The 16,557-nt window shown below is 41.4% G+C and overlaps 1 protein-coding gene across 8 annotated transcripts in view; it reads right to left on the bottom strand.

Moving 5' to 3' along the window:
* The window catches only part of ELMO1 (engulfment and cell motility 1), a 302,503-nt gene that overhangs the window by 98,320 nt on the left and 187,626 nt on the right, over positions 1–16,557 (bottom strand). For all 8 annotated transcript variants that reach the window (XM_021385868.1, XM_021385867.1, XM_021385872.1 and 5 more), the window contains one exon: positions 5,295–5,431. In XM_021385868.1, the coding sequence (XP_021241543.1) occupies positions 5,295–5,431 (137 nt within the window). The remainder of the gene's footprint in view (positions 1–5,294; positions 5,432–16,557) is intronic.

Below are 16,557 nucleotides of genomic sequence, written 5' to 3'. Positions count from 1 at the left end.
CTATCCCATTGTATCTTAATTTCTCTAGAAAACTCACCAGACATGAATTATGCATGTCTTAAAATATTACAAAAGCAAAATATATGTTTAGCTTCCTGATTGAATTATTCTATTCAGACATCCAGTAGTATACTGAGAGACTTTAAAAAAGGTTTTAGGTCTGACAGTATCATACTATCACCATAGAGATCCAAGGAGCTTTGCTAATGCAACGGTTGAGCCCGACAAAAAAGCGTCTGTTTTAATGATCGAGAATCAGAGACACAAAGCATGAGACCATAAATGTCTCACTAAAACACCATCACATTCTTCCAACTATGAATAAAGTGCCATTTTATTTATTTTCTAAGTTTTAAAAAAATGAACAAACCTATATGAAATTTCTACAAGATGGACTGTGGAACCATGGAGGTGTAGTATGCGATATTATTGTCAAAAAAAAGTCTTAATCTTTGAATAAGCTCTGAAACCTGCAAGCAAAGATCAGGTTCATGATCACCTGAGAAACCCAAACATCTGTAATTCTATAGGTTGCAATGAGATGCATCCCACAGTCCTATGGGAATTGGCCAAGCCACTCTCAACGACATTTGAAAATTCACGGCAGCCAGGTGAAGTCCCTGGTGACTGGAAAAAAGGCAACACGACACCCATTTTTAAGAAGGGTAGAAAGGATGACCCAGGGAACTACCAATCCGTTGGCGTCTGTGCCAAGGAATATCATGGAACAGATACTCCTGGAACCTATGCTAAGGCACACAGAAGACAGGGAAGTGTTATGGGACAATGAGAATAGCTTCACCAAGGGCAGGTCCTGCCTGAACCATGTAGTGGCCTTCTCTGATGGCATAACTTCATGAATGGACAAGGGAAGAGACACTGATGTCATCTATCTGGACTTCAGTAAGGCCTTTGACACAGTGCCTCATAACATCTTTCACTCCAAATTGGAAAGATATGGATTTGATGGGAAGACATCAAATGGACGAGGAACTGGTTGCAAGATCGTATCCAGAGAATGGTGGTCAATGGCTCAGTGTCCAGATGGAGACCAGTAATAAGTGGTGCCCCTCAGGTGTCAGTACTGGGACTAATGTTCTTTAATATCTTCATCACTGGCATCAACAAGGGGAATGAGTTTGCAGATGACACCAAGCTGTGTGGTGTGGTTGGGAGGGATGGGATGCCATCCAGAGAGACCCAGACAGGCTCAACCAGTGGGTCCAGGTGAATTTCATGAGGTTCAACAAATCCAAGTGAAAGGTCTTGCACCTGGATTGTGGCAACCTCCACTATCAATACACAATATCAATGGGGGATGAAAGGATAGAGCACCTTTCTGCTGAAAAGGACTTTGGGGTACTGGTGGATGGTGAGCTGGGCATGAGACAGCAATGTGCCCTCAGCCCAGGAAACCAACCATATGCCGGGCTGCATCAAAAGAAGTGTGGCCAGCAGGGAGAGGGAGGTGATCCTGCCCCTCTGCTCTGTGCTGGTGAGACTTTACCTGGAGTACTGCATCCTCAGCACAGGAGAAACATGGACCTGTTGGAGTGCATCCAGAGGAGGGCCATAAAAATGATTAAAAGGATGGACAATTCCCCTACAAGGACAGGCTGAGAGCTGGGGCTGTTCCGCCTGGAGAAGAGAAGGCTTCAAGGTGACATAATAGTGGCCTTTCAGTATCTAAAAGGGGGCTATAAGAAAGAAGGGAACAAACTCTTTACACAGTCTGTTGCGACAGGACAAGGTTTCAAACTGAAAGAAGGGAGGTTTAGACTGGATATAGGGGAAAAGGTTTTCTTCATGATAAGGACACTGAAGCACTGAAATAGGTTGCCAGAGATGTGGTGGATACCCCATCCCTGGAGACATTCAAAGTCAGACTGGACCGGGCTCTGAGAAATCTGACTGAGATGTAGATGCTCCTGTTCATTGCTCGGCAGTTGGAATAGCTGATCTCTAACAGTCCCTTCCAACCCAAACGACTCTATGATTCTAACCTGTGGAGAAGTATTAGATCACTTCTTTCAAGCACCTGTAACTCTTCAATGCAGGACACGAAGAAATAAATCTTAATATTTGCATGCAGACTTCCTATCACCTCTCTTATGTGATCTATTGTGATTAATCAAAAGTTTAAAATTCAACTAATAAAGCTCCTTCTCTTCAATTATGATTAAAGATTAAAGCAAGTACATGAGCTTCTTAATGGAATCTCCAGGTCTCAATGAAGAGTTACCACACAATATACCAAGAGCTTCCAATTTTGTTTTGGCTATTTTGGAGTAGAAAGGGAAGAAGGAACAAAACAAATGATCCCATCACTCAGGTAGATAGCAGACTTTGGCCAAGTGATGTTCCGCACATTACCAAGACAGTCAAGTTACTGAATCTGAAAAACAGTAATACAACGATAGGAGAAAAGAGAATTCTTCACCATCAGTTAAGTTACTGCATCTTGTAAGGTCTCTGCTTTACTCTCATTCACTCCTGAAAGGGTAGGCTGAATGCTCCCTGGGTCTACACAGCTTTTGCTTGCCAAGTTTGCAAAACACATTCTATAAAAAACAGGTACTCAGCACATAGAAAGGATGAAAAAAGAATATTAACATGCCAAGATCACCAAAGCTGCTTGCCAGGTAATGATTAAAAACAATGTTGTTTGGTTTGGTAAAGTCATCAGCACTAGCAGCTGTCAGGCACCAAGGTGAGTAAACTTTGGGTACCACTATATAACATCTCACCCTCCACAAACCCAGAAGTGCTTCACAAGCCCATATGACAACATAGTTTACCTTACTCACAGATCCCTTTAAGACAGTTATCAGCTGAGTAATGCGCATCACCACTATACGTCATCTGAAGTGGCTAAGAGGAGAAAAATCTTGTGACTAGGAGAAAAGATTTAGATAAGCAGAACATAACTGAACTGCTAGAAATGAAAATCATATGAGTTTAGCATTCCCTCCCCTTAATGAAAAGGGTTACAAAACCAAGAATGATTTCAGCAAGCAGAGATCCTGGATGGGTCTTTCAAGCATAAATCACAGCTCTCACATTTCAGAAAATCACAGAATGGCTTGGGTTAGAAGGGACCTCAAAGATCATCTAGTACCAACCGCCCTGCTGTGAGCAAGGTTGCCAACCACTAGATCAAGCCCTAGATCAGGTTGCTCAGGGCCCCATATAGCCTGGCCTTGAACACCTGCAGGGATAGGGCTTCCACAATCTCTCTGGGCAGCCTGTGCCAGCACCTCACCACTCTCTCAGGGAAAAACTTCCCTGACATCTAATCTAAATTCCTCCTCCTTTAGTTTAAAACCATTTCTCCTTTTCCTATCACAATCTACCCATGTAAAAAGTTGATTTCACTCCAGTTTATAATCTCCATTTAAATACTGGAAGACCATAATGAGGTCTTCCCAGAGCCTTCTCTTCTCCAAGATAAACAAGCCAAGCTCCTTCAGCCTGTCTTCACGCGGAAAGGTGCTTCAGCTCTCTGATCACGGCCCTCCTCTGAACCCTCTCTTAAAGCTCCAATCTTTCCTGAGCTGGAGACCCCAGACCTGGATGCAGTACTCCGTATGGGGCCTCATGAGGGTAGAGTACAGAGGAACAATCACCTTTCTCACTCCGCTGGCCACTCATCTTTTGATAAAGCCCAGGATACTGTTGGCCTTCTGGGCTGCAAGAGCACACATTATTTCATGTAGTTAATGGATGCCTATGTCCTCGATCAGACAGGCAGCAGAATCTACTTCCAGCCTGCACATTCTGGAAGAACTTCTGGGTAAAGTCACGAGACTTTCAGTAACATAAAAACACAACTAACTCACTTATCAGATCTGAGAAGAAACTACCTGATCTTCCAAAGTTCTGAAGTCTAACAAGCAAATTTCTGTATTTCCTCTTAGAATGATCCTGGCTGTTGTCAGAAATAGGCCCACTTTTACCAGAATTCCCTAGGATTACTAATAATATTCCAACTAAAGTTGTGGAAAGTTATATACACAAATCCTTCTTCTCCTGAGAAAGAAGGCCTACAAGCAATAGGCAGTTATTAACATACTTGTTTAGAACAATCATATATTACGAAGCAGTCTATTAAAAAAAGTTATTACTTTTAAGTCCTTAATTTTTGTCTTCTATGCTCGTCAGTAGATTATCTTGCTATTACTCTCTCTGCAGTTCTGTACCATTTGGAAAGAGAAGTGTGTCAGAAGTTCCACACAAGAACAAGCCTCTAGGTTATCCTGACCCAAGAGCCAGCATTTTGGACTTCACTTAGTCTTTTTACCAGAATTCAGGTATTGCTGTTAACTACAAGTATCTTACCAAGAAGAAATCAACAAAGGTTATTTCACACTGTGTCCTAAGGATTTACTTTCCGTCTGCAGAGGAAAATGGACATTTAGATCACTTCATTAAGAGCAGTTACAGTTAGAAGTTAAGCATGATCATCCTTACTCCCTCACACATAACATTCACATCTGGTGATAACAGAGAACTTCTTTGGGAGACGATGACACAATGCTGCAGTCTCACTTTCCATTCTCAAGCAATATACCTACAATCAACATCTGGTCTCAGGTAGAAGCTCAAGATTCAGTTGAAGGATCCCAAAGATGATAAAGATGCAAGCAGGTCACATATGCACAATTTTGTCCTACTTGCAAAATGCCAAAGATACTGTTCAGCCTCTTGTAATGTTACACAGTTGAACCAGGATGCCTAGGGCCCACAAAGACACACAGCCCTGTTCTCAACAGCTTTGTTGTCAGTCACAAGATTGGTTGAAACTTTCAGATTTCTCTTACATTGAAAAGGGTGCAATAACAATAGTTATTTGCTCTGTTTTGTTTCAGCTGGCCAGACTACACAGCACTTTGTCAGGATTGCGACCCCTCTTGAATATTTTACCACTTTAGTGCTTGTACGAAATGAAAGGGATGCACAGAATTATCACTGCAGCACTCTCTTTGCATTATTTACAACATTAGAGGCTGCAGCACTTGAGCATAATATTGCTAACATAAAAAGGCACAATTTCGCCTCAAGCCAGGTTTTTATTTTCAGTGTGCAGTTAAAGATGATTGAAAAAGGTCTATGAACCTCTCTTACACCTCCCATTCCCAACTGCTGATTTCTAAATGCTGCCCCTCTGATGTGCAAAGAATCTGAACAGAAGACACCCCAGAGTACTCAGCAGAAGTAAATCTCTGTACCTCTAGGGAAGAATGGCCTTGTTTCACCATTCTGCCCACTTATTCCCTCCCCACTCCTTTTCTTGCCTTATTGAAGTCCTCCGAAGTTGCCCTCATTTCCTTCCATGTCTTGTTCAAGAGCTGAATGCAGATACAGAAGAACTCCTCAAATGATCTGTCATGTGTGAAGAACATGGGATGGAAATCGTTGCACGTCTCACTGGCTAAAAAGAGAAAAGCAAGGAGTAGTGGAGAAAAATATTTAAAGGCATGAGTAAAAAAAAAAAATAAAAACAACAACAAAAATCCCCCCAAACACGCATATAGTACATCCAGTCACAAACCATAATTGACAGGAATCCTAGTTCTAGTAGCAAAGGTTGACAAAACATTATCCTGAAAATCTAGCATTAGTTTACAGTTTTAAAGTCAATGAAACACAGTACCTCTCTGCATGAGACTATCTGTAAGAGCAAGAGGAAGCAATGACCTGTTCGCCAGAATATTCTCGCAATGGGTACCTTACCTGTACTAAGTTTTTGTCATTCTTGGGACAGAGGAAGACACAGGCAGAAACACAAGTCCCCTCAACAAAACAACCTTTCAACTGCTAACAGTGTGTACTGTATTGTCAGCTGAGAAACAAACACTAAACACAACGAGTCACAAAACAGAATCACCAGCGTTGGAAAAAACCTCCAACATCATCTAGTCCAATCGTCCACCAACCACCAACATCTCCCCACTAAACCATATCCCTTAATACAACATCTAAATGTCTCTCGAACACCTCCAGGGATGGTGACTCAATCACCTCCCTGGGCAGCCCATTCCAATGCCTCACCAATCTTTCAGAGAGAAAATGTTTCCTAATATCCAACTTGAACTTGACACTGTTACCTCTCGTCTTATCACTAGTTACTTAGGAGAAGAAGCCAACTGCCATCTTGCCACAACCTCCTTTCAGGTAGTTGTAGAGAGCAAAAAGGTCTCCCCTGAGCCTCCTCTTCTCCAGACTAAACAATTCCAGTTCCCTCAACTGCTCCTCATAAGACTTGCACTCCAGATCCTTCATTAGCTTTGTTGCCCCTCTCTGGACATACTCCAGAGCATCAATGTCTTTGTGTACTGAGGGGCCCAAAGCTGAACACAGTACTCGAGGTACATCCTCACCAGAGCTGAGTACAGGGAGAAGATCACTTCCCTGCTCCTGCTGGCTACATTGTTTCTGATAAAAGCCAGGATACCACTGGCCTTCTTGGCCAACTGGGCACACTGCTGGCTCATGTTTCGCTGTGTCAGCCAACACCTCCAGGTCCATTTCTTCCACACAGTCTTCAAGCCACTCTGCTCCAAGCCTGTAGCATTGCCTGGGGTTGTTATGATCAAATAATATTAGATCAATGTACTGAAATATGAAGCTCTCCTGACACAGCTGATGAGCTACTATATTGTATATGGACAAACCCCAGAGGTAAACAGAGAAATCTAGACAGACATATAGATGAAAATATAACCAATTAAATTTGTTCTTTGAAAATAACTGGAAACAAATTGATCTTATGTCCTCTTGGATAACATGCTAGATCACATGAGAAATGAGCGTGTGATCTGAGACAACCAGCACGGCTTCACCAGTGGAAGGTCATGCCTAACCAATCTGGTGGCCTTCTATGATGGAGTGACGGCATTGGTGGACAAATGGAAGGCGACTTATGTCATTTACCTGGACTTGTGCAAGGCCTTCGACATGGTGCCCCACCACATCCTTATCTCCAAACTGGAGAGATGTGGATTTGATGGGTGGACCACCTGGTGGATAAGGAATTGGCTGAAAGGCCACAGACAAAGGGTGGTGATCAATGGTTCTATGCCCAGGTGGAGGCCAGTAACGAGCGGTGTCCCCCAGGGGTCTTGGGACCGGTGCTCTTTAACATCATCAGTGACATCAGTGATGGAATTGAGCGCACCCTCAGCAAGTTTGCTGATGACACCAAGCTGAGTGGTGCAGCTGACACAATGGAAGGAAGGGATGCCATTCAGACGGACCTGAACAGACTCGAAAGGTGGGCCTGGGTGAATCTAATGAGGTTCAACACAGCAAAGTGCAAAGTTTTGCACCTGGGCTGTTAGAATCCCAGGCATATATACAGATTGGGAGGAGCAATCCTTGAGAGTAGCCCCGCAGAGAAAGACCTGGGGGGTCCTGGTGGATGAAAAACTTAACATGACCCAGTAGTATGTTCTTGCAGCTCAGAAAGCAAATGGCATCCTGGGCTCCATCAGAAGAGGGGTGGCCAGCAGGGAAAGGGAGGTGATTGTCCCTCTCTACTCTGCCCTCGTGAGGCCCCATCTGGAGTACTGCATGCAAGTCTGGGGCCCCCAATACGAGAAAGAGGGTGCTGTTAGAGAGGGTCCAGAGGAGGGCCACAAAGATGACCAGAGGGCTGGAGCACCTCCCCCATGAAGACAGGCTGAGGGAGCTGGGCATGTTCAACCTGGAGAAGAGAAGGTTGCAGGGTGACCTCATTGCAGCCTTCCAGTACCTAAAGGGAGCCTACAAGCAGGAGGGGAGTCAACTCTTTGAAAGGGTAGATAATGGCAGGACAAGGGGAAATGGTTTTAAGTTGAAGGAGGGAAGATTTAGGTTGGATATCAGGGGAAGTTCTTTGCTGAGAGAGTGGTGAGGTGCTGGAACAGGCTGCCCAGAGAGGTTGTGGATGCCCTGTCCCTGGAGGTGTTCAAGGCCAGGTTGGATGGGACCCTGAGCAGCCTGGTCTAGTATTATATATGGAGGTTGGCGGGCCTGCCTGTGGCAGAGGGGTCAGAGCTTGATGATCCTTGGGGTTCCTTCCAACCCAAGCCATTCTATGACTCTGCGTCACCTGTCCCTTATCTGAGATGGGGCAAAGAAAAAAAAAACACACACACACACAAAACATTCTTTACAAAAATCAAATACAGGCTTTAAGGAAGGCAAAATAAAAGAATACTATAATGATGATTCAAGAAAGGAAGAGTTTAGTTTGATAAGAGTGATGTGAATCTCCTTGAGTGAAGAATGTATTTTCAAAAACTAATGGTAGAGCTGAAGCAACACCTCTGGGCCTCTCTGAGAACCTGGGAACAAAAGGGGCTTTAGCCAAGGACAGAAGAGGATATTTAAACCCTGCCCTGGCTTGGAAGGCCACCTCAGCAGGCTGCACATTTACCTTCTTTAAAAAGAACAGTCACATTGACTCAGTTCATCATGTACCCTGTTCTCAAATCTCTCAGTTTCATCTTTCAGTTGTGCATCCAGTATTCTTCTGGTCTTTTTCAGTAGTCACTCATATACCCACACAGCAGCATCTTCCCTTCCTTCAGGATCAAACAGCTCTAGCTTAGGTACGTTTAATCCTCTTCAAGAATGGTAGCAGTATTCAACATTGGGATAAAATACCCTTTTCCTTGAAGCTGCATCACTACATGATATTTCCTTTCTCTCAGTGAAACCAGAGAAATTAGAATGAAGAGAATGTGAATGGTACAGGTAGGCTGACTCCTTGTACGAGCTTCAAGCTCTTGGTCTTGGTACCTCCTTCTAGCCACAAAAGTACCCCTTCAGCATGTTTAGTTACCTCTGCCCTGTTAGTAGCTACTACGAACACCAAATGTGCTTACAGTCACCTGAAGCCTCCAAGAAATATGGTTTCTGATCTTTCTCAAGATGCAATATTCCAATTACAAAGCAAATCTCTGAAGTTAATTGTACATTTGAAGCTTAATTTTAACACCAGATTTACTAAGATCTAATCAATTCCTCAGCTACATAGTGAAGATGAGAGTTAATTTTGGAGCACAGGTTTCATTCTAATCAAATAAACTCAATTTACTTAAAAGGATGTGCTGACAAGGGGGAATTAGTCAAAGCAGAGACCTATATTTATGAGGCAGGGCTCAATCTCTTTAAAAGGACAAAATGCCTCAGGCATGATTGTAAGAGCACCTTCAGTTTCCATTCATTCAGCAGGAGCTGCAAGGGCTCAGCACTTCCAATAATCAGACCATCAGCCTGTAATAATGTTAGAGACACAACAGAACAGATTCTCAGAGGGCACTTGTCTTTAAGTCATGAAATACTATAATGATGAGAAGAAATAAAATAACACCAAGCAGAAGAATGCAGCCTGTACTGCCACTGTATAAATCACAGCGTGAAACAAGGCAATAACCCCAGTGCACGCTGGCCTTTCTGGTCCTCCTCCGAGCCAGAGCTTATCTCTACTCCTACTCGTAAAAATCAATAAATCAGAATTAATGGAAAGGCTAGGGATTCTCAGGATCTTGATTATCAGTTCTAACTCATGCTTCTTATCATAATCAAACTCAAACTGTATCTACTATGCTGACTACTCTGCATGCAGAATCAGTGGTGCTGTCCCCCCATCTTTTCTCTAACTAAACATACTGTGGTTTATGTCTTTTCAGTCCAAAAATGAAAGAGTAAAAATCACTGCTACTGACAGAAATGGAGAATGTTAGGCCTGTCAGAAAGCAGAAGGAATCTTAAGGCGGAGAACAAATCCTAAGAAAAATTAAAAGACAAACGATGCATACCTTCTTCAAAATTCCCACCAGCATCCAGATAGTAGAGAAAAACATCCATAATTGATTTCAAAGGCAGCTTTTTGTATATCTCAAAAATTCTAGCCCAAGTAATTTAATTTGATGGGAACATCATAAATGAAGCACATCAGCAATTTTTATACTGGAGCATATCTATAGGCTGCAGGCCAGGTCTATGTTCTGCTCAGTTTCTAAACATCTAATGGAAGAAACCTTGACCCAACACTTTCTTTCTCTGTTGTTCAAGCAAGATGAGGATGAAGAAAAAGGCAAAACTGAGTTATCAGTGGTTTTCAGATCAGAGTAAATACTGAGTCACAACTTGTGGTGTTCATCCACTGCCTCCAGCCCTAAGTCAGCATCTCTGCCATCAGGGTACTGCCTCTCTCCACAGAGTGAGCAAATTTAGAGGCTGCTCAGTTGTCAAAACTTTTGGGATTTGATTTTTCACTAACTTGCAGTTTGACTAATTGTAAGCAGAAACAGAGATCCAGCATTAGAATAATTTGGAGACTTTTCACAAAAGAGCTGCATGAAAAATTTCTGGCCTTAAGCCCAGTACACTGTAACCTTCATTTTCACAAGCGGGAACCAGCCACATTTGTAAGCAACACAAAACCATACATATGGCTGCAACACAGGGACACAAATCATCATGATTATTTAATAACATCATCAAGTTTTAATTATGCCTCCATAAGATCACCTTTTAAAGGCAAGGCAAGTCACAGAAGAAAGCTCCAGCCTACATAAATCAGGTGAAGATCTTGTTGACTTTCCTTTCTTGGCAGAGTTCTTGAAGCTATAGATCAATGTGTCACCTATCAGGATTTAAGTAGTCCTTCAAGCTTCTAGCTGATCTATAGCTGTGACGTTGAGGAAGAAGCTTAGTTCATTTCTCAACATAAATTGCACTGGCAAAAAAAGAAAAAAAAAAAGAAGGAGCTAATTTCTATCTGGGAGTTTATGTGGTTACTTAAATGCATATTTTTAGTGTTTCCCCAAAACAATTCCTAAATTACTAGAAAGATATTCAAGCATTCCTGATAGTTCAAAGAGTAAATGGATATGATATGTTGTGTTGCTCTTCTGTTATCTAGTAGAGAAAATAGAAAAAAAGAAAATTGAGAAAGAAGAGTTGTACCTTCATTTTTTACTCCATATGTGAATGCTCTTTCCCATGAGAAACAACATAATCAGGGCCAAATTTCTTCTAGCTCTGTCAAGAGCAGTTATTTGCATATTTGCATAAGCCTGTCTTGGAAGGGCACAGTTACACTACGATGTTTTCAAGAAACGTTTAGATATAGCGTTGGGAGACATGGTTTAGTGGGGTTGTTGGTGGTAGGTGGATGGTTGGACTAGGTGATCTTGTAGGTCTTTTCCAACCTAGCTAATTCTATGATTCTATGATTCTATGTTTCAATACCTGTTTGACTTGGAAGTAGAACAGAGATTTAAATCTCAACATTGCTCTGGTGAACGGAATACAGACAATACAGATTTCTGCCTGCAAGACAGACTCCAGGAAAGGATGAGAGCACCAGACAGACATGAGGCTGAAGTGTCACCTCTCACAGCCCAAACCAGTACGAACCCAAGGCAACTGGTGCTGATGTTGCACAGCTGGAACTCACATGTTTTCTGCTTAAACACTCAAGCAGACTGGAGGGTATGGTGCTGTTTACATTTTTTTCTTCACTTTAAAAAATGAACTATAGGTAGACACTTGTAAGCAATTTCCACTTGGAAAAGGAAAAAATCTGAGTACAATTTTTTTCGCTTTTAATTTATTTTGCACGATACGTGGAAGTAATACAGACACGACCTTACTTTCCCCACAAAACTAACAGACAGGCACACAGTGCTACCCATTATTTTCAAAACGCATCCATAGTGCCAGGGGGAACAAGTCTGGGGCAATTTAAATAGTCATTTTCCAAGAAGAAGTCTGAAAGATTTTTGTCCTGTTTTAAAGAGATAAGATATAAGGCACCTCAAGAAGACCTGGGGAACACTCAGAAGATGATCAGCCTTCTTATTTTTCAAGAATCTAAAATTTGACACACACAAAAAAAAACCAACAAGAAAAACAAGAGTTTTTCCTTACATGGCAAAATCTTGACTTCACTGTCTGCACTATAGAGGAAATGAGTAACACGACCTGATGGTGTACTAAATAAAAATATCATCTCACAGGCCAAATAAAGATAATTTTGTCTGTAGAAGAGAATACAGTAGGTCTACATGTGCATATCTACAGACTTACGTTCAAATAAATAAAAATTCTAAAAACTTACAGGTGAAGTCTAACACTAGAGCCTGGGTTCTGCTACTATATGTGAAGACAAGGATCCTAGAAATCCTTGCAAAGCCTTGGCCATTAAACAACTGCATGACATAATGAATGATCAAACTCTTGAACACAAGAGCCAAGCTTACAATTTACACTCAGCTCATGTTGCTGCTAAGAATGAAGAGAGAGCAAAAGTTATACAGGCATATTTTAGCCAACAATTACAGTACATGCTTACCTTAAGTGTTCTAGAAAGAATTCCTCAATTAATAATTATGAAATACAGGAAGAAAAAGGCTTAATGCTTTATAAAACTCCACAGTCTACTTCCTTTGCTATTCATACAATTCCCCCACAGATCAACAATTCAGTGGCTTTTTCACTCTTCTGTAAATTTAAGGCTTGGAGCCATCACACTGGGAATGTACGTCAATGACAATTTACTAACCACAAATGAAAAACCTCATCATGGATGTCAGCTATATACAATTGGTCTACAAAACATAAGTAGAAAGATTTTGCTTAGTAGGTGATAAAAGTGATACCATTGCTGTGTATTCTCAAATATTTGTAGATGAGGCAAACAGCTTAAATCAATCAAATTATTTATTTAGCCATGCATGTTTATAATATAAAAACATATATTTATATTAGCAATATATATATGGTACCCTAGCATCAATCTTGCCACATGGAAAGGGACAGACTGTCCCCGTGGTAAGGAGTAAGCTCTGCACTGGTGGTGCTATTAACAGATCCTTCATACTACAAAACTCATCAAGAAAAACATGCCAAAATGCCTTTGAGATGAGGGAAGCAGAGATGCAGAGTCTTAGGAAAGCAGTTTGCAAAGCTTCAGTGAGAGAGGGGCATGGAAACACCTCCCTGACTGTAAAGTACCTTGAATCTGCATGATCAACTCTCCACACAGATCTGTATTTTCTATTACCAAGCTGCAGTTTAATTCTGAGTGACTCATTTATCCCTGCTGCTTTTTGTCCCTGATTTCACAAAATGGAGTTGCTAATATTTGATAGGGAAGGAAGGGGGCTGCCGAGAGATTCACTGCAGTTTCTGAAATGCAGCAAGATATATAAATGAACGGTGCAATATGGACTTTGGAAATCCAGCTCCACTTCGCATGGCCTCCTCTGGGATTATTATTTGCAATAGCAGAAGACAATCAAAGAGCAACTAATTCTCACTAGCTCTCCCAGGAGAAAGAGCACTGCAATTTCTGCTTCTCCCTGAAGATGAGATAAAGTAAAAATAACTACTGTCATGACCACTTTTATATATACGCAATCAAAAATTCTCTCAGTAACAGATACAGAACGTAAGAAAAAGGGCATCTAGTGCTGCAGAAATACTGCAGTTGCCAAGCTCTTTACACCATTGATTCCTGTAGTCTGCTGGCAATAATCTGAAAGATCGCTGACCACTCTTCTGTAATTTGATAGGGAAGCAGCGTGGTTTAAGGCAAGTCAGGCCACTAACAATGGCAGTGCAATAATCACAGACTCATAGTGTCGCAAAATATCCCAAGTTGGAAGGAACTCACAAGGTTCATCAAGTTCAGCTCCTGGCTCCACAAAGGACCACCCAAAATTCAAACCCTATGTCTGAGAGCGCTGTCCAAACGCACGGGTAAAGGAATTAGTCTACCTTGTAGTCCACCTTGATTTCAGCAAGGCATTTGACACTGTCTCCCACAACATACTTATAACAAAGCTGAGGAAGTGTGCAATAGATGAATGGATGGTGAGGTGGGTTGCCAACGGGCTGTCCCTTCCATCCCCAATTCTGTGATTCTGTGAAGAAAAGGATTCACAAACTTTTTCTGAGGAAGACCAAACCAAATGTTTCCCTCACATTTCTTCTAAGGAGAGCAAAGCCAGCATCTCCTCAGCCCTCAGCTATCCACAGAAATTCTGTCACTTGTTGAAAGCGACCAATTTAAGATGATTTGGTGGGGTCATGGAGGAAACTATGTTGTCATCTAAGAAGAAATGTTTAAGCTGCAAGTACTGGAAAGCACAGGACCTATGTAAGTTCTTGAGACTGAAAACATGAAAAGTCTCATTTGCCAATTTAATCTGTATGGATTCACCAAAATAAAATATGAATGCGAAAGACCTCCCCCTGTTCCCAAATTTCCAGCAAAGGAAGAAGCACTTGCTGCTCACAGGAAGGTACATCAGTTGCTCCACACATAAACCAACACTCACAGGATTCTGGTGGAAGGGATGAAGGTTCCAAGAAAATAAGCCTTGGTGATAGAGGAGAATGACAGTCAATGTTTTGATCTCCATTTCTTTCTCTGGCTGTTTCTGGGTATTTTAGAGATAGCAATGCTGAGTAGTAGAAATATGGATGAAATAAATTTGGGTTACAGAACGGAAACATAAATCAGGATATGAAGAGTCTATTTATTTTAATACATTTGCAACATATCTTATTTTAGTCAGCTTAAGCTGTAGGATTAATCTGACCAATAGACCTTTTTAATGCCCATGTTTGTCTTCAGCAATTACAAGTCTTACTTCCTGTATCTTGCTGTCTTTCAGTCCCAAATGGACAGCAACTAACTCTTCTCCTTTGCATTTTTCAGTCACTCTTCTACTCTCACCCATGCTTCATGAGATGATCCACAACTGCCTGAACACTACCAGCAAAGAGTTGCCCAGAGGAGGTAAGAGGTGGCTGCCCCTGCCCTGCAGGGAGACCTGAACAAGAGCCACCTGAGGAGCAAAACAGGTGCCCAGCCCATGTGGGGAGCAGCTGCTGGGAGCACCGAAGGAAGAAGGTGCAGAGACAGCAGCACCTATGGGGCCCCCACCACTCATGCGCCCTAAGAAAGCCACCACCCAAGCCAGTGCTGTTCAAACCTGCCATTCTTAGCTCTAGAGATATACAAATAAAGAATAATAACAACAAAATACTAACCATTAATTTCAAGAGACAGCTTGCCTTTTGAATTCTTTCAAGTGGCACTTCCTGATTCATACTGCTATCAAGTGTGAGTTGTACTATGGCAGTGTTGTTCCCTCCCTATGGGAATCTTCTCAGTGTATCAGGAAATCTGAAGATCACATTAGAGATGGGATAAATAGCCAAAGCATGAGCCATATCTTACTGACAGTCAGATGCAAACGGCAGCTTGCTTGATATACATATTTCAGTTCAAATTTTATCTTTGCTTTGGAGTTCATACAAGAGAACATTTCACGAATAGACTCATGAAAAAATTACTCTCAGAAAAATCCCTAACTGGAAGAATAAATTATTTGTAAAATTATTTATAAAATGCCATACCTAAAGCAAGGTATATTCACTTATGTATATATTTTTCTAAATGTGTGCATAAACCATAGAGAAAGATGTCACATTTTTGGTTTTTTTTTTTAGCAGTGAACAGTTGCCTGTCAGATTCTGCCCCTTCTCACTATTAAAGAAGAAAGAAAGATGTCCACATTCAATGATTATAATTAGAAAGAATCATCATCATTCAACTTTGAAATCTACCATGCAAAAAATCTTGGTGACGGTTTTGGCCCTCATTTTTATCTTGTACAACCAATTTCACATTACTCAGGCAGTTCATGGAGTAGTAATGATGCTATCAGTCATGGCTTTCTTAGGGAACAGTGTAGGTTAGGACTGACTGATTTGAACAAAAGCCACTGGTCTTTTCTACTTTGAACTGAAAGTGTAAGATGCAAGTACATAAGCTTTGAGACACAGTAAAACAATACAAAGAGCTAAGCTGCACTTGTTAAACTCCAAATCTATGTATTATTTAAAAGTTTTGTTTTGCCTAAATTGGAAAAAAAAAAAAAAAGGGGATAAGACACTTACTGGACCAATGAACTGTGCAAGACGTGCCACAGTTTTCTCCAGAAGCGGGAGTGTGTATGTGAAAATGCCATCCCAGAATTCCTGGCAAGGTTATCCGGAACAAATCCAAATTCATTTTTCAAATGAAAAATAAGAATTCAGTTTGCTTCCCATTTCCATTTCCCACAACAGGGATACTACAGAGCTGGCTACCATGTTACTCTCAGTCCTGGAAAGGATGAGAACCAACGCAAACATACTCAAGAGGTCCAAAATTCGCTTGGTGTTCACAGCACAACAGTAGCATACACATCATCACTTGTGAAAGTGACTGGTTGATCATGTAATGTAGGGCAGAAGTGTCCCTTCTTAACAAGATAAGCAGCATTTTCAGCATAGTAAAATTATCTATAAATACATGGGTACAAGAGAGCAGAGAGATCCAGTGGTTTACCTTTCCTAATCATATATTTAGCTGGAAGAGAAAGGATACAAAATTCCTAACACACAGTAAAACCACCAACTCCTCATAAAGACGTAAGGCAACAGCGTTTCTCTGAAACAACAAGATTGCTCATTCGGAGAGCAATTGAGAGAAACTGGAAGAAA

The sequence above is a fragment of the Numida meleagris genome, chromosome 2 (genome assembly GCF_002078875.1).
Source record: "Numida meleagris isolate 19003 breed g44 Domestic line chromosome 2, NumMel1.0, whole genome shotgun sequence".
Taxonomy (NCBI): Eukaryota; Metazoa; Chordata; class Aves; order Galliformes; family Numididae; genus Numida; species Numida meleagris.
Note: the sequence above shows the minus strand (reverse complement) of the source record. Positions and strands in the feature narration are given on the sequence as shown.